This window comes from Dreissena polymorpha, chromosome 1 (assembly GCF_020536995.1).
Source record: "Dreissena polymorpha isolate Duluth1 chromosome 1, UMN_Dpol_1.0, whole genome shotgun sequence".
NCBI classification, from domain to species: Eukaryota; Metazoa; Mollusca; class Bivalvia; order Myida; family Dreissenidae; genus Dreissena; species Dreissena polymorpha.
In genome coordinates, this window is record NC_068355.1 from 209,463,980 (window position 1) to 209,483,142 (window position 19,163).

Genomic DNA, 19,163 nt, shown 5'->3' on the forward strand with positions numbered 1-19,163 from the left:
CTTTCTCACAATTTTTTTTACATATTTAGAAACAGTGGAAGAAAACCATAACAACGGTACCAAAAATGTATGGTCGGTTAGAAAAAGGATGCTTTTTTAGCCCCTTTTAGCTTTTACGTGTTTTCCTCAAGACATTGTTTTGTGTACAAAAACAAAACGGTATTTTTCGGTCAATTTTGACCGCGATTTACAGGTTGGCACTGACCCTGCCATAAAATATTTTAACATGGTTAGAAACTGTGGAGGTTCTTCTTTGCAACGATACCATTATAATAAATATCGAATTAATAATAATGTTTTTATAATTCCCTTTTTCCTTTTCAGGGTTTTCTTTACGGCATTTGCGTGTGTAAAAAAACCCCGTTAAAACAGGCCGACTTTGTCCGCGATTTACAGGCCGACTCTGACCCTGCCATAAACTATTTTATATATTATTAGAAACTGTAGAGGAACTTCTTTACAACGGTACCATTACAATTAATATCGGACGAATAATAATGCATTTATAACCATTTATATCGGTTCCTGGTTTTCTTTACGGCATTTGCGTGTGTAAAAAAAACCGTTAAAACAGGCCGACTTTGTCCGCGATTTACAGGCCGACTACGATCCTGCCATAAAATATTTTCATATGGTTAGAAAATGTAGAGGATCTTCTTTACAACGGTACCATTATAATTAATATCGGACGAATAATAATGCATTTATAACCATTTATATCGGTTCCGGGTTTTCTTTACGGCATTTGCGTGTGTAAAAAAACCCGTTAAAACAGACCGACTTTGTCCGCGATTTACAGGCCGACTACGACCCTGCCATAAAATATTTTGATATGGTTAGAATTTGTAGAGGATCTTCTTTACAACGGTACCATTATAATTAATATCGGACGGATAATAATGAAGTTATAACCATTTATATCGGTTCCGGGTTTTCTTTACGGCATTTGCGTGTGTAAAAAAACCCGTTAAAACAGGCCGACTTTGTCCGCGATTACAGGCCGACTACGACCCTGCCATAAAATATTTTGATATGGTAAGAATCTGTAGAGGATCTTCTTTACAACGGTACCATTATAATTAATATCGGACGAATAATAATGAAGTTATAACCATTTATATCGGTTCCGGGTTTTCTTCTCGGCATTTGCGTGTGTAAAAAAAACCGTTAAAACAGGCCGACTGTGTCCGCGATTTACAGGCCGACTACGACCCTGCCATAAAATATTTTGATATGGTTAGAATCTGTAGAGGATCTTCTTTACAACGGTACCATTATAATTAATATCGGGCGAATAATAATGAAGTTATAACCATTTATATCGGTTCCGGGTTTTCTTCTCGGCATTTGCGTGTGTAAAAAAACGTTAAAACAGGCCGACTTTGTCCGCAATTTACAGGCCGACTACGACCCTGCCATAAAATATTTTGATATGGTTAGAATCTGTAGAGGATCTTCTTTACAACGGTACCATTATAATTAATATCGGGCGAATAATAATGAAGTTATAACCATTTATATCGGTTCCGGGTTTTCTTCTCGGCATTTGCGTGTGTAAAAAAAACGTTAAAACAGGCCGACTTTGTCCGCAATTTACAGGCCGACTACGACCCTGCCATAAAATATTTTGATATGGTTAGAATCTGTAGAGGATCTTCTTTACAACGGTACCATTATAATTAATATCGGACGAATAATAATGAAGTTATAACCATTTATATCGGTTCCGGGTTTTACCATAAAGATTTCCGGATATTTCCGGGTTTTATACCTGCCCGGCATGACATCCTTTTTGCCTCCAATCAAAACTTATTTGAAATTAACAGTTGAAAAAGCATTAAATAATAACATTGTTTTTATTTTTGAAACATTAGAGATCAGTAACATTCATATTTGGTGTGCATGTGTATATGGACAAGGCCTTTCCATACCCACAAAATTGTTTACCCCGGTGACCTTGACGTTTAATTAAGGGTCCACGTTTAGGTTTCGAAATCTGCATTTACTTTTCGAAAAATGCTCATAACTTCAAAGCATTTATAGGGGGCATATGTCATCCTATAATGGTGACAGCTCTTGTTCTACCAAATTTAATTGGTAACTAACATAATTCACTTGCTTCAATTTTTAGCACAGGTAAGCTTCAAGGGGACCGGACGGTCGAAGAAGTTATGAAGATGTTCGCAAACACAAAAACAAGAGGTACACAATTGTATAGTGAATAGTTTTTTTACACAATTTACCAGGTTTCAACAAAATTATTTCCAAAGCTCTAGTCTGTTTTAGGCTAGTTGGCTTGCAAAATAACTATCCATAAGCATTTTCAACAAGCACATTTATTGGTAAATGCATAAAGCACATTAAACGCTATTTACTATTCAGAACTTTGATGTTTTTTTGTTCTTTGATAGCATAACCATATATTTACATTAATATATGTATATATGTATCTTGGTGGCTCTGCTTAAGAGTAACGAGCCTAAAACCATGTACATGTTGTGTAATGTGTATCTGTTACTTTATTATACGAAAAAAAGTATATAATTAAATAATATCATTGCTGACCAGGCACATTTTTATGCCCCCGGTATGGGTGGCATATAGCAGTTGAACTGTCCGTCAGTCAGTCAATCAGTCTGTCCGAAAACTTTAACGTTGCACATAACTTTTGCAATATTGAAGATAGCAACTTGATATTTGGCGTGCATGTGTATCTCATAAAGCTGCATATTTTGAGAAGTGAAAGGTCAATGTTATCCTTCAAGGTCAAAAGTCAAAAAATACAATCCAAGGGAAGTACTAAGCTTTCAAAGGGAGATAATTTATAAACCTGCCAAATGATTATTGAAAAAAAACTGTAAATGCATTATTTATTATTATGAGCTAAATGTGATTTATTTTCTAAATAAATAATTATTATTAAACTGATTATTTATCCACAGACGCCCTTTGTTTATAAATTTAATTTCACAAAATTGTTTTGTCTCTAAAGATTGTTACCGGTAAATGAAATTGGTTAGAACTTTTTTTAATCCTTTTTTTAATAATGAACATGAAATGCTTTTGTCTTGTAATATAGAGCCATCAATCATTGTTCAATCCGGTTTCAGTATGGGACAAATTTAAAAACAGTCAGAAAACTGGTGGTGGGCCAGCAAAACCATTCAAACCGTCTGAGGAATTGACAGACCACAATTGGATGGAATAATTGGAGGAATTGAAACCTCAGGTATAACCACATATCATTGTTATGTTCGGTTTGTTCTTTCTGGAGGACCAGATGTTAGTGCACCCTTATTAATGATTGGGTGTTTTGAAGATAATATTTATTATAATTTATTAGGAATCAATACAGGTTATTCTTGTAATATAATTTCCCCATGTCTATGGATTTCATTCAAAATTAAACACATACAAATTGCTGAAAACATCTGTAAAACATTATATGAAATAATGTGAGTTTTGGTTGATGATTGAATAATGAGGAGATAAATACATACACACATTAAGATGGCAATTGCTATAAACAATAATATATGTATTCCTACTTACATTATATACATTTGTTGATGGGATTGAATATTTGTTTATTTAATTTTATTTATATTGAAGCAGATTCATCATCATTGGTGCCAAAAGCAGTGGCTTCATTGCATGAAGACACTCAAAGTTCTCATGGCACTCCAGTGGGTGAATATGAAGGTACAAATGAAAACAAATTGATTAGATTTTGCAATTTTTAGGTCCACTGGCCAAAGGCCAGCGGGGCTTATGTCATTGTCCTGTGTCTGTCGTGCGTGCTTCCGTGCGTGCGTTAACTTTTCCTTTAAACATCTTCTTCTCCTAAACTACCTTTTTAAAATTTATTAAAATTATACCCCAGGGATCAAATTTGACCCTGCCCTGGGGGTCACAAAATTGACAAATTTCTTATATTAGGCCTATTTTGTGAAAACTTTCAAAATCTCTGGTCCATAACCATTGGGCCTAGGGCTACCGACTTTGGTATGTAGTGGCATCTTATAGTCCTCTACCAAGTTTGTTCAAATTATGACCCTGGGGTCAAGTTTGACCCTGCCCCGGGGGTCACAAAATTGAACGTATGCTTATATAAGGCCTTTTTGTGAAAATTTTAAAAATCTTTTTGACCATAACCCTCCGGCCTAGGGCTATCAAATTTGGTATTTAGTGACATCTAATAGTCCTCTACCAAATTTTATCAAATTTTATCCCAAATTTACCATGCAGAAGTAGCAAAAAAACATAATCACCAATTATATAATTTTTCATTTCAGTCGAGATGAAAAGTTCCATTTTGAATCATGCTGTAAGGCCTGTATTAGGTATTCAATGAATAAAATAAAAACTTAAAAGTTTGAAATGTTTTTTCGCTTAGCTAAAGGCAAAATTGATAACAACAAGTGGGTGTCTGTAATATTATTACACTGATGTGTGTAATAATTTTAATGGTTTCAGACAAAAAAACCTGGGTAGAACCAGTACTTATTATGAATGTATATTAATTGAATATAACAATAAATTAAGTAATTTTCCTGAGTAGGGTTAGTAAAAGCAACAGTACCAGTACTTACAAAGTATACATACTAATTTAACAACATATTTACAACATAATTAAGTCATGTTCCTGGGTAGAACCAGTACTTTACACAGAAATACATGAGTACAACAAGAACATAATCAAGTTTCCTGGGTACGGTTAGAAGAACCAATAGAACCAGTACTTACAAAGTATACATATTAATTTAACAACATATTTACAACATAATAAAGTCATGTTCCTGGGTAGAACCAGTACTTGACACAGAAATACATGAGTATAACGAGAACATAATCAAGTTTCCTGGGTATGGTTAGAAGAACCAATAGTACCAGTACTTACAAAGTATACATATTAATTTTAGCATTCAAAATTTGAAATAACACAACAACGAAATTGTTATTCAGCTCCCCCGATATCGACATCTTCTGTTGTGCAGTCAAAGGCAGCACCATTATCTGCTGATGTGTGCTCTAAAATGAAGGAAAAGAACAAAAGTAAATTAGATATTTTTTATCTAATTTTCTTAAATTTAATGTACCTCATAAGTAATATAATGATATATTGTGCGTTTGTTTAGTTTTTAGCTCCACTGAGCACAATGTGCTCATTGTGAGCTATTGTGATCGCCTTTTGTCCGTACAGCGTAGTCCGTCGTTAACATGTACCTTCTTTACACACTATAAGTCACATTTAGGGGGCGAGCAGTTTTCCTTATATGGCTATAGTAAAACCTTGTTAACACCCTTAAAGTCACATTTTTCGTCCAATGCTCATGAAACTTTGTCAGAATATTTGAGCTAATGATATCTGGGATAAGTTCGAAAAAAACACTATAGAATTCACATTTATTATCCAATCTTTATGAAACTTGGTCAGAACATTTGACCCAATGAAATCTTGGCAATAATTAAAACTGAGTCTTATGAGCTCAAAAACTATGTCACTAGGTCAAAGGTAAAAAAAAATCAAATCAGCGCAGAAGGGAGCATTGTGTTTCTTACAAACACATCTCTTGTTTGGTCCAATATTCATGACTCAGCTTGCTTTTTTTTCAGAATGGTCTAGCTCACTAGATACACACCAACATAATTTTATGATTCTTTAGCAATACAAACTATGCTTTATGTATACTCAATTGAATGGTTAATGTTTTAAACAAAAAAACATAGGAATTCACTTTAATTACTAATGATTTTTAATGCATTAATTACATTTCAGTATCAAAGAGAGCAAGGGAAGCTGTGGAGGAAGACCTCTACAGTCTGGAAAAAAAACGTCTTTTGCTGGAAATTGTTCTGCTAGAGCAAAAAATTGCTCATGACAAAGAATTGCACGAGCTGCGAAAAGATATGATTTCAAAAGATCACTTGATTCATTTTGAACTTTAATGAATATATAGATAAAACATATAACATCACAACAGTAATTCTGTAAGACGCAATAAAATAGATATTGTGCATAATTAAGATTTTTAAGTTATGAATAATTCATCAGATGCAATTCATTGTCATGAGCAATCATCTGTTCAAGCAGAACAATTTCCAACAAAATATTTTCTTCAAGATTTTAAAAGATTTATTTATATTAAAACATTATTAAGGCACGATTGGTCATTGTTGGCTCGGGTAATACTTAATTCGAAATTGTGCCCCGGGTATATTTAAATGTACCCCAGGTATGGAAAATTAATTAAACCTATCGGGGAATTCTAAGGCTAAATTGCTCCTTATCGGCTTCTTTTTCTTCAAATTAATAATGTTCATATCTATGTCAATATTTTTTTGAAATTGTCTCTATATTATCGAAACTCATACTCAAAACAGCATGTTCAGGCAGGTTTTGTTCAAAGAGAATTTTGTTTCGTATTGCTTAGCGCTTTTTTTGACACTTGATTAAGGGTGGGAATAAAAACCGAGTAGTTTTAATTGGCCAAGTATTTTGTAGTATATTTTTAGTACCTGGGGTACATTTAAATATACTTACAGAGTACCCTTGTTTCATTTAAGTAGTACCCAAGACGACAATGACCAATCAAACAATCAACCATATTTGTTGATCGCTGAATACTTAAATACGCAATCAAGCATTATTAAGTATTGCTAATTTCGTGTACATAAAAAAACAACAACATTGGATTGTTTATTTAGATTGTTAATTTATGAGTTAAGTGTTAAAGTTAGCTGTATTGTTAAGTTTATTGTAACTTAAAAAAAAGTTTGTTTTATAAATGCTCATTTGTTTAATTACTGATTAAAATAAAACAAAAAAAAACGTCAATTCAAATATATGATTTTGATTCCAATTTGGATTTCTTGAATCATTTGTTTAAATTTTCTATGTGTATGTTTTACATCAGCGGGTGGTGGACGGACTGACATGTGCAAAACAATATACCCCCTTTTCTTCGAAGGGGGGCATAAAAATGGATTTGTTATTTAAATTGTTGATTTGTTTATTTTTAAATTGTTAGGTGAAGGGTAAAGTTTGTAAATTAGCTGTGTTGTATAATACATTCAAAGTAACACGTGATTGATATATGATCATAATTTGTTGTTGTTAATAATGATAACTTATTCAAAAAAAACATCACTAATATCTATTCACATTCCATTTGGATTACTTTACTCGTTTGTAATAGTGTTCTCGTGTTTATGGTTTTATTCATGGGTGTTGATGGTGATTTTTGTATTATACAGTGGTATGTATAGCTGAATAGATTATCTTAACCCATTTATGCCTTGTGGACTTCTCCCATCCTTCTAAAATGGATCAATTTATTTCCAAAAAGATACACATGCATGCAAATACCAAGTTGCTATCTTTAATATTGCAAAAGTTATGGCCAATGTTAAAGTTTTCGGACAGACGCACAGACTGACGGACAGTTCAACTGCTATATGCCACCCTACCGGGGGCATAAAAATTACATTTCAACCTCGCTCTGTGAAAAGGGGGTTTAATGCACCTGCATTAATGGAAGAATGTGATCAATTATAAATGAGACGCGCTTTGAGAAAAAGGGGTTAAATGCAAATGCTTCAAGTGTCGTCCAATATTAGCCTGTGCAATGTACATGGGTTGTTCACTCTAATGTGTATATTGATATTCACTCTTATGTTCATATTGAAATTATTTGGTCAATAATTTAATTTGTTTTCCCGTACCTTTTTTAAAATATGTTAGTGATTCAATATCCCTGTATCGCTGAAAGTAGCTCAGGCACCTAGTCCCCCGAGATATAACTCATATTAGCTGCTCTGTGGCAGGGGTATCATCGGACGCCACCCGACTCATTGTCGCTAGGTTCGGCTAATATCAGCTTCTCCTCCCATTTAAAGTTTAAAAATCCGTGTGTCACTTGTGTTCGGAGGCACAGCACTTTAAATGAACACACATTTTAAAGACTTGTTTTGTCTTTATCAGGTGTAAATGTACACACATTTTTAAGACTTGTTTTGTCTTTATCAGGTGTAAATGAACACACATTTTTAAGACTTGTTATGTCTTTATCAGATGTAAATGTACACACATTTTATAGACTTGTTTTGTCTTTATCAGATGTAAATGGACAGACATTTTTAGCTCCACTGGCCAAAGGCCAGCGGGGCTTATGTCATGGTCCTGTGTCCGTCGTGTGTGCGTCCATGCGTGCGTCCGTGCATGCTTGCGTTAACTTTTTCTTTAAACATCTTCTTCTCCTAAACTACTGGTCCAATTGTGATGAAATTTCTCAGGAATGTTCATGTGGTGAACCTCTTTCAAATTTGTTCAAATTATGCCCCTGGGGTCAAATTTGACACTGCCCCAGAGGGTCAAAAAATTGAAAATTTGCTTATATAAGGCCTATTTTGTGCAAACTTTAAAAATCTTCTTGTCCATAACCATTGGGCCTAGGGCTACCAAATTTAGTATGTAGTGACATCTTATAGTCCCCTACCAAGTTTGTTCAAATTATGCCCCTGGGGTCAAATTTGACCCTGCCCCGGGGGGTCAAAAAATTGAAAATTTGCTTATATAAGGCCTATTTTGTGCAAACTTTAAAAATCTTCTTGTCCATAACCATTGGGCCTAGGGCTACCAAATTTGCTATGTAGTGACATCTAATAGTCCTCTACCAAGTTTGTTCAAATTATGCCCCTGGGGTCAAATTTGACCCTGCCCCGGGGGGTCAAAAAATTGAAAATTTGCTTATATAAGGCCTATTTTGTGCAAACTTTAAAAATCTTCTTGTCCATAACCATTGGGCGTAGGGCTACCAAATTTAGTATGTAGTGACATCTTATAGTCCTCTACCAAGTTTGTTCAAATTATGCCCCTGGGGTCAAATTTGACCCTGCCCCTGGGGGTTAAAAATTTGAAAATTTGCTTATATAAGGCCTATTTTGTGCAAACTTTAAAAATCTTCTTGTCCATAACCATTGGGCCTAGGGCTACCAAAATTTAGTATGTAGTGACATCTTATAGTCCCCTACCAAGTTTGTTCAAATTATGCCCCTGGGGTCAAATTTGACCCTGCCCCGGGGGGTTAAAAAATTGAAAATTTGCTTATATAAGGCCTATTTTGTGCAAACTTTAAAAATCTTCTTGTCCATAACCATTGGGCCTAGGGCTACCAAATTTAGTATGTAGTGACATCTAATAGTCCTCTACCAAGTTTGTTCAAATTATGCCCCTGGGGTTAAATTTGACCCCTTCCCCGGGAGGTCAAACAATTGAAAATTTGCTTATATAAGGCCTATTTTGTGCAAACTTTAAAAATCTTCTTGTCCATAAACATTGGGCCTAGGGCTACCAAATTTGGTATGTAGTGACTTCTTATAGCCCTCTACCAAGTTTGTTCAAATTATGCCCCTGGGGTCAAATTTGATCCTGCAGCGGGGGGTCAAAAAATTGAACATTTGCTTATATAAGGCCTATTTTGTGAAAACTTAAAAAATCTAATTGTCCATAACCATTGGGCCAAGGGCTACCAAATTTGGTATGTAGTGACATCTTATAGTCCTCTACAAAGTTTGTTCAAATTATGCCCCTGGGGTCAAATTTGGCCCTGCCTCAGGGGGTCAAAAAACTGAAAATTTGCTTTTATAAGGCCTATTTTGTGAAAACTTTAAAAATCTTTACGTCCATAACCATTGGACGTAGGGCTACCAAATTTGGTATGTAGTGACATCTAATAGTCCTCTACCAAGTTTGTTCAAATTATGCCCCTGGGGTCAAATTTGAGCCTGCCCTGGGGGGTCAAAAAATCGAAAATTTGCTTATATAAGGCCTATTTTGTGCAAACTTTAAAAATCTTCTTGTCCATAACCGTATGGCATAGGGCTACCAAATTTGGTATGTAATGACATCTTATAGTCCTCTACCAAGTTTGTTCAAATTAAGCCCCTGGGATCAAATTTGACCGTTCCCCAGGGGTCACAAAATTGAACATATGCTTATATTGGGCCCATTTTGTGCAAACTATAAAAATCTTCTTGTCCATAACCATTGGGACTATTTCTACCAAATTCGGTAGGTAGTGACATATAATAGTTATCTACTTAGTTTGTTCAAATTATGCCCATGGGAACAAATTTGACCTTGCCCCAGGGGTCACAAAAATTAACATATGCTTAAATAAGGCTTATTGTGTGCAAACTTTAAAAATCTTCTTGTTCTTAATTATAGAGCCTATGGCTACTAAATTTGGTATGTAGTGATGTCTAATAGTCCTCTACCAAATTTGTTCAAATTATTCCCCTGGGCTCAAATTTGACCCGGCCCCGGGGCTCACAAAACTGAACATATGACGTTTACCAGTGGAGATTACTGCGGCCGTTTGGCTGTGACCAACAACATCAACATCTTGAAAACATGAGATAAAACCCTGTCATTTAGTGCCATTTTAGGTCAGATGGTGACTGCTTACAAAGGCATTGAAGTAAGAACATGTGTTATGAATGTTTTTCTTACAAACTGAAAAAAGTCGGGTTTTATTTAAATATGTCAAAAGTGACCATATATCCGGATGAAAATATTTTGGATGACATGTTAATTTCATGTCGTTTTTGTAGTGTTTAAACCAGTTAAATAATATATCATTGATTTTAAAAACACAACTTCCATGAACATAATTATTTCAAGAAAAGTCAATATATGATTCTGCATTGTAAACTCAAACTTTGTATCCAAGAGAAGGTTTTGAAATTAATGAAGTGCAATGTTCTTAACTATCGTATATGCTGCTTTTTAATAACAAATGATTCATTGTTCCATTTGTGAATCGTGACTCATGAATATTGGATATGATTGTAAATTGCTCAACAATCCATATATATTTCTGACCATTTTATAATTTTCTTTATATAAGTTATGAATTGATCTTAGAAGTCAAATGTATTACTTAATTAAATACATTTATAAATATAAAGAAATAATCTTTAGATTATCATAATATTCTCAGGCCTTTTGGTCTTAGGGATGTGTGGGTTGATGAGCAATTTCTCCTTCTATCACAATGATTTCTACCTTACCTGATCATTTCCTTCATATTCCATTTTCATTTAATTGACGTCTGCAACCTCTTTCAAATTGGGAAAGTCCAAAATGTGTCGTTTGGTAAAGGGTTAAGGCATTTTGATTCCTATGGGTCTTGTGAATCTGTTTCAAATCAAATGCGTAGATTTGATCTTCAGCATCTAAAAATATGTGACATAGAAAGAACGTCAATATCTTTTGGAGAGATAAATGTACCTACGTTATAAGCAAAGGACCTGTGCAACAATTCCCGGGCTTTTAAGTCTGTTTAGTTTACACGGTAGTAACTTTTTCCATATATAAAAATGCTCACCCTTCCAACTTTAAACCCCCAGTGGGACGAGGGATAGAAAGAGAAAGTCACATGCTTGAGTACATTTCAACCCATGCGCATTGCACGTTTTTTTGCAAAGAAAAAACAGTGGAGCGATACAGGGCCATCATGGCCCTCTTGTTAAGACTTGTTTTGTCTTTATCAATGTAAAATGACACACATTTTTAAGACTTGTTTTTTCTATGTTTCAGCCACCAGTCTTATGTAGGCATCTGAAGGTACACAAAACAAGATGTCTGTATGTTGGCTTTTGTAAGGTTTTTTGTTTAACTTTTCAAATTTAAATCTCAATCTATTAGGTAAACTAGCCATAAGCGTTCTTGAGTTATCATCTGGAAACCATTTTACTATTTCGGGTAACCGTGACCTTTGACCTAGTGACCTGAAAATCAATAGGGGTCATCTGCGAGTCATGATCAATGTACCTATGAAGTTTCATGATCCTAGGCCCAAGCGTTCTTGAGTTATCATCTGGAAACCACCTGGTGGACGGACCGACTGACCGACAGACCGACCCACATGTGCAAAGCAATATACCCCCTCTTCTTCGAAGGGGGGCATAATTAGGAATGTCTAGTATATTTATTTCTATATTTAGAATATTTCTTACAGAAATTTCTTCAAGCAAACAGCGAAGACCCTGATGAGACGCCGCATCATGCGGTGTCTCATCTGGGTCTACACTGTTTGCCAAGGCCTTTTTTCTAGACGCTAGGCATAAATGGGTTAAGTACAATGGTTGTACAAATGTACATCTATTTATAAGTTGTCCACAGACATTTAAACATAAACACATATAAATAAAGACTTATTTTTAATGTTAATATTTTAAATCGTTATGATAAATAAATGTGATGAATTTAACGATTAATTATATTTATATAATTCCATTTATGTTGTTTTTATGATATTTAACAGTTGTAAGACAAGGCTGCATTTAATGTTGTATTTTTGACGGAAAAAAAGTGCTATCTAGTTAATAAATACACTCAATATTATCACTAAAGTTGTTGTTTTTGATTTTGTAGTATAAGTTTTTCCATTTATGTAAATAATTGGATCTTTTTATTGTGAAAAGAGATCAATATAATTTATTGACAAACGACAAAAACTAATTTTGTACTCACAAGAAAAACTAAATAGTAACAAGAATAATTGTACCTTTGATAATCCTACTCTGGAAAGTAGGTCGCACAGATGTAATCTCTGTAGTGTGCCCCGTTCTGGTTGTTAGCCTCGGTAACATTCATTGGGTGGTCGTCAGATGGCGGCGTCCCTCTTGCAAACACATCCTGTCTTTTTATGCCTATGTTGTGTAACACAGCACACGCCATGGCGATGCGGCATGCCTTCACCTCGTCCACCCTCAAACCATAACTGAGACAGGCAAATCTACGCATCAGAACGCCGAAGGTCTGTTCAATCAGCACTCTTGTTTTAGTCAGTGCTCTATTGTACCTAAACGGAATCAAGATACAATAAGATTTATTTAACGTAGCACATTAAAAGCAATGAACAGCTTCAAGGTCAAACGTCATATAGGGGGACATTGTGTTTCACAAACACATCTTGTTAATACCAAGACGATTGTCGAGGGAAGCAACTAGGTAGAGTATCTTTAATTATTCTGAAATTGTATATTTCCTTGGCTAAAATGACCATAGCCTACATGGTTATAAAACAAAAGAACATACCGGTACACAAAACATCAATCAATTGGTAATAAATAATATTAAGCTAGGCGAATAAAACATAAATATATAACAAAAGCAACTCAGATAAAAAAATAAGACTACATGTACCAAATCAGTTATAAAACTCAAGCAGAAGCAAAGCATAGTAAAATATATAAAAAAAAACACAAAATGAGAAACCAAATAAATGCGGAGCATGCACTACAGAACACTTACATTTTCATTTTTGAATTACAAACATGATATTCATAATTGGTAAATAATAGCGAAATAAAACAATGTTACATTCGTTGTAGAATAAAAATAATTCATTAACGTTTTAATAATTATACAAGAATAATTACCTTTCCTGTGATTGCGTTTGTGCATGCAGATAAGGAGTCAAAAGAAATTTCCGACAGGCATAGCCGGAATCTCCCAATAGTAACCCATCAAGCTGACCTGAATAAATTAAAGTGTGTGTAAGAATGTTTTTATAAAAAAAGTGTGTGTGCAATAATCAGCGTATTTTTATAACAACATATAATTACCATTCTCGAACGCGGCGCAGATAGAACTCTCTCTAAATATTCGGCTGTCGTGGACACTGCCTGGCCACTTCGCCACAACGTCAGTGATTAGGAACTGCGGGTCACATATCATCTGAAAAAAAAAGTATTGATAACGACATTGTTCGTATAAATATATTTGTTCACATATGTTTGATATAAGCAGTTGCCTGGAACTTATTATTATCTATCTGAATGTTTATCGAGTGATATCCCTTCATGTTTACGAAGTCCATTTCGTTCCGTTTTGGCGCTCGTATCTTGACATGAGTACTGTCCACGCATCCAAGAACGTTGGGGAACTCTAAACATTTGTATAAATAAATAAATGGTACATCGCAGGTCGTTTACAGTAATTGGCAATTGTAAAAAGTACATGAACATGTGATAGAAGAATATGTGTGTTATCTTTGAAGTATACTGTATTGTTAAATGGAAGATACTGAACAGAACAGCAAGTGTATTTCTTCTTCCGATACAGCATCCCTTCTTTATAACAGATTGTGTGCCGGGACCTATTGGTTAAGGGGTGAATACTATACACAGTTGCTTCGTTGGGTTTTGATTTTAAGTTATTTGCATGGGTTTAAATATTTATGAGTAAAGCATATATACAGCGCATCGTCAAATACATACACGCAATAATTAAAACATAAATACCCATGTATGCGCCATAATAACAAATACATATAGCATATAGTGCATTATACACAACCAGCTTAAAACACATAATTCTAATTACTGAAATTAGTTAAAATGAAAACTTAGGATTAAATTATAAATAAGTTTTAGTATTTTCCAGTCCACGACTTTGGGTAACAGTTGTTCAATTATGTTTCTTAGAAAATAAAGACACTAAATGAACTTTTTTGTACGAGATTTAGACAAAGATGGAAAGTTGTCTCCTTTTTAATGTTTACTTGGCAACCAATCAACTCTTTTACATATGAATCTAATAAAGGAAATTACCAGCGATGCTGTAAAACTGTCGTTTTACTCTAGCTTCGTCGTTTTCAGAAGCAGGAAAAAATATGAACTGATGCATATGTCGACATAGAGCATCCGTCACCCGATTGATCACTCGCCCCACGGAACATCTTGACACGCCGTGTATAGCTGTTAACAGTAGATGATGACAGCCCGTCGCGAAGAATTGGAGAGCTGTCAACACTGACAGCAAAGGTGGCACCGGCAATGACCGACGAGTCGGTGTGTCCAAGTCATTGAATACAAATCCCACGATGAAATGAATCGTTTCCGGACGAAATCTGTACCTTTCTCTGACCTCTTCGGCCGATAAGACTTCTAGCGGGTTGCTTCGGTCAGCAAAAACGCGTTCAATCGGCTGACGCCTTCTCAAACGATTAATGCGTTCAACGAAAGCGGCCATGTTTGAGTACTGCTTTATAACTTGAGACAGGTAGAACGCTTGCTCAATTATTTTTGCTCAAACTCAAAGATGAGTCTGACTCAGTACTCAAAAACGTTTCGTGATCACCAACTTGAGCAAGGCGTTTACACTCATCTCAAAAGTTGAGCAAAATCTCAAAGTTGAGTCAAAATATCGACTTAAGTATGTTCGAGATAATCCCTTTCACAACCAATTAAACGCGGATGCCACTGCGTCCGTCATTAGATGTGACATCACTCGGACCGTCATTTTCTCTACATATAAGTGTCTCCAATACTCTTTAATTCAGATTTTTCTCAGCTGCAAATACATAAAACCTTAGCATGAAATTAGTTTAAACACTTTAAAGTAGTTCTTTTCATAACAGACTGGTTGATTGTTACTGTTTTACTTTGGTATTGAACACGTATGAAAGTTGACGGATAGCCTGGTTTTACCGCGTATCGGTGTATTAAGCAGTTGTCTTCAAATATTTGTTTTAATCGTAATAAATCAAATAAAACACATCGGTTCGTTGTCATGTTATCCTTTTTATGAAGAAAAAACGTTCCATTGTGATATGATGGGGCATTTTATCTCGATATCGGCTGGGTTCTGCTAACGGGCGGCGCCATTTTGTTAATAATGAAGAGTACTGCGTATCGGTGTAATAACGTTTAGTCGCTTTGTAGATTACTAGCATAATGTTCGGACCTGTCATTGGTATACAAGATAAGAGATAGTGTTTGTTGAACAAAAAACGTTAACATTTTACCTTTTATTTCATTAATTTGCATATTGTATGTATGATATGAAAAATATATGTGCATTTTATATGTATAAAAAATAGCAACATAATAAAATAAAAGCATTAATACAGATTTCAACGACAACAACTTTGCAATTACTTTGAACTTTCAAGTACTCTAATGTCATTTTGGTCTTAGCAATTTATAAATACATCGACTTCTCTTTAGCTCATTTAACGCCCATTGTCAATTAAAGGGACATTTTTATTTTTAAAAGTAGTTAAAAACCAACTTGTAGTTATTGAAATTTTGAATCAACCTATTAAAACTTTTGACTTTAAATAATACACAATCGGATATGGGTACATTGTGTGTGCTATCAATAAAACACGACAGTCACTACAAAATCGTATATAATATACTCTGTAAGATACGTTATATATTTTATCATTTCAAATTAAAACTATAAAATTGACAACTATCCAAAAATATGTTATTCCATTAAGTGAAGGAATGATATATTATAATAACCATATTACGTTTTTCAATATGACTTTGCCTTTTAAGGAATAATTTATCATAAAAGTTAAAATCAATATATATAAAATAAACGAGCTCAAGGATGGCTTCCTGTCATGAATGGTGTACTTGTAAGACAAACATATTATTCCATATTATCGCTGCCATTACAAAAGTCTATTAGTGTCTAATTTCCAGTGAAATAATTTGCAGTTCATGTGTGCAGAGAATGGTTTATTTTTTGATTATAGGAATTGTACTGCTTTTTAACGTATCTTTCATTGGTATATCATGCATTGAAAAAAGCGAGTAATATACCAAAAACCTATCAAAAAAATGACTGTCGTACCTTTCTTTAGCAATAAAAACGTTTTTAAAGTCTAAATAAGAATACTTGCTGCAACAAATGAAAAAAAAACAACATGAAATTGTTTAAGCTTAGTGGCAACTTAACTCTTTTTGTCTTAAGTTGCTTGCTAATTAAAGCATAAAAAATGGTTTATATTATACATAATGCATTTTGACTGTCAAATCATCACACGTAAACCATACTGGAACGATACATTTTGACATTGTATGCCACTACAAATGTTAACGTATCTTACAGTGTGAATCTTTCTTAAAGAACAGCTTCGTGCCTAGTCTGTTGCTCAACATTATAATTAGCGCATTGGTTGCCATATATAAATCAAGTAAGATCACAATGCATTTTAAATAAATGTGATATATATAAAAATCGTATGAAATCTAGCATTAGGAGCGCTCTCGTTGTCAAGTTATTTTTTATCATAATTTTTGTGATTATTTTTATCATCTAAAATGTTTCCAGTTTTAAGAAAAGATCATTTACTTACAAAGTGACAGCTTTTGGTAAATTAAAAAACGGTTATGTTTGATTATAATAAAGTGGGAAAAATCTTGTAAACATATTCAGCACCGGAACTAAGAAGTTTTGGGGCGGATATTCGGCATGTTTTGGATAACATCGATATGTCGTAACCGCCGATACGCAGTAAGGTCTTCAAGACGTTACATCACAAAAATAAGAAAACATATTGATAAGTAATCATAATTATGAACGGTATGGTTTTGCTAGTGTATGTTATTTTCATGAACGATCGAAAGTGTAAGATGTACGTTGAGTAAACCATAAAATAAGAACCTTTAAAAAGGCGACATGTAAACCTTATGTTTTTCGTTAATATTGAATTAGTTTTCTTTTACTTTTAATAACAAAATTGGTAAATGGTTTAATACAACTGAACAAAAACTGCACATAGTTCAAATTGAACTTTCTGTTCTTACATATGGAAATCTCTTGACAAGTGAATATTAGGGAAATCTATCTACATTTTATATCCCAGATCTATATTTTATCGTAAATAGTATTTATCCCCATTGATGCCAAGCTTGTTTGCTTATTGTAATGATGTTGAATCGTACATTGCCAAAAGGTACAGTCTTTCAATGACTGAGTTCTAATATGATGGTACGTACCTGGTCAAGACTTTAAATGTTTTGAAGTAACTTTGTACAATATTTCATATTCATTTTATTTAAAACGTTGTTATTATGATTAAACTGGGTAATATCTAGACATAAAATATTTTTTACACATGCATTATTTTCTACAATTTGTTTTACGTATTTAATTACAGCGATTTGTTCCTTCTTTATAAAGTACCTGTAAACTGCAATTTGCAAATCGGATAAAAAGACAAAATGTCCGTTTGACGTCAGGAAACATCACAATGAGCAGAAAAGATTCGTCAATTTTGTTTCAAAATCGCGTAATCTGCAAGTGTTCAAATATAATTGATTAGTTGCGAGCAACCGCTAGTATATTTCTCTATAAATTAAGCTTAAATTAAACAGTGTGATCGATCAATCTTCCATGTCCGTTTTAATTTGCTATCAATTTCTCAGAAAAAATATAATTTCTTTAACTTAAAAGGAATTCTTTTCTGTAAATGAAGTAAGAAACATAGGAACAAAACATAATTAATTTTTAATTTTGAAGACGTCAGCCTCGTAGATGCATGCGGCTTTGAATGGCTTAGAGAAATCTATAACTGCGGATGATGTTCAACTTCAGCCAGTGTCAGCCTTAATGTGCATCAGTGAAGATCTCGGTGTATTGACCAATAACACATCTCCGATGAAGAGTGTCTATCCCTAATGAAAACTTGAGCTGAAAACTTAACCAAAAAAGGCACGTGACAGAATATTCAATTAAAGTAAGTACCAAGCTTACCAATTTGATTATTTCACGAATCGATTTTCCCGATTTCAGGATTTTAGCGTAATTTTTCAGGTAATTCAACACTTCGTCTGCCACCTGAGTTTTATGACCACATTTTCTTAGTTTGTAATTGTCTGGACAATTTCGGATAATGGCGAGATAATCGGTTTCTCCTGAACGCCAAGGAAATTAAACGCCAGACTAAAAACTGCTCAAACGAAAAGTATCAATATCGGTGCAGATATGTTAATTAGCCAAGAAAGTATTTTAATAAGCCAAGAAAGTATTTTAATGTGTAAATAGGGTTGTTTATTACCATATTACAGCTAATTATTATATGTTGTGTACAAAGAATCGGTATTTCTATAGTTTGTTTTCGTTCTTGTTTGATTAAGTAACTTTCATTTATTCTTTTTTAAGTTTGATTGTAGTGTTTGTTTTACTTTAAATTTTGGTCGCGAAGTTGTATCAACTATAGAGAGATCTTTATGGTTACCACATAGATATCAAACATGTACATTACCACGTTCATTATCAATTAAAGCCATTGATAACATCAATTTAATCTTTTAAAACAAACAATTTTCAGACATCATTTAGTAATATAATA

The 19,163-nt window shown here is 33.9% G+C and overlaps 1 protein-coding gene and 1 long non-coding RNA gene across 8 annotated transcripts in view; one reads left to right on the plus strand and one right to left on the minus strand.

The window, feature by feature from the left end:
• LOC127864825 (uncharacterized) overlaps positions 1-6,906 on the plus strand; it is a 38,037-nt gene extending 31,131 nt beyond the window's left edge. For 2 of the 7 annotated variants that reach the window (XR_008042299.1, XR_008042295.1), the window contains exons 5-6: positions 4,966-5,055; positions 5,780-6,906. This is a non-coding gene — a long non-coding RNA (uncharacterized LOC127864825). Of the gene's footprint in view, positions 1-3,110; positions 3,230-3,612; positions 3,703-4,965; positions 5,056-5,779 lie in introns of all 7 variants that reach the window. The other 5 variants (XR_008042300.1, XR_008042301.1, XR_008042296.1 and 2 more) reach the window with 5 other exon arrangements.
• Positions 6,907-12,578: 5,672 nt separating this feature from the next.
• On the minus strand, positions 12,579-13,904 carry LOC127864824 (putative nuclease HARBI1). Its single transcript, XM_052404718.1, has 4 exons — positions 13,850-13,904; positions 13,636-13,752; positions 13,450-13,546; positions 12,579-12,869 (listed from the first exon to the last, which is right to left on the minus strand). The coding sequence occupies exons 1-4, from the start codon at positions 13,887-13,889 to the stop codon at positions 12,584-12,586; spliced, it is 540 nt and encodes a 179-aa protein (XP_052260678.1). The 5' UTR covers positions 13,890-13,904; the 3' UTR covers positions 12,579-12,583.
• Positions 13,905-19,163: the final 5,259 nt, after the last annotated feature.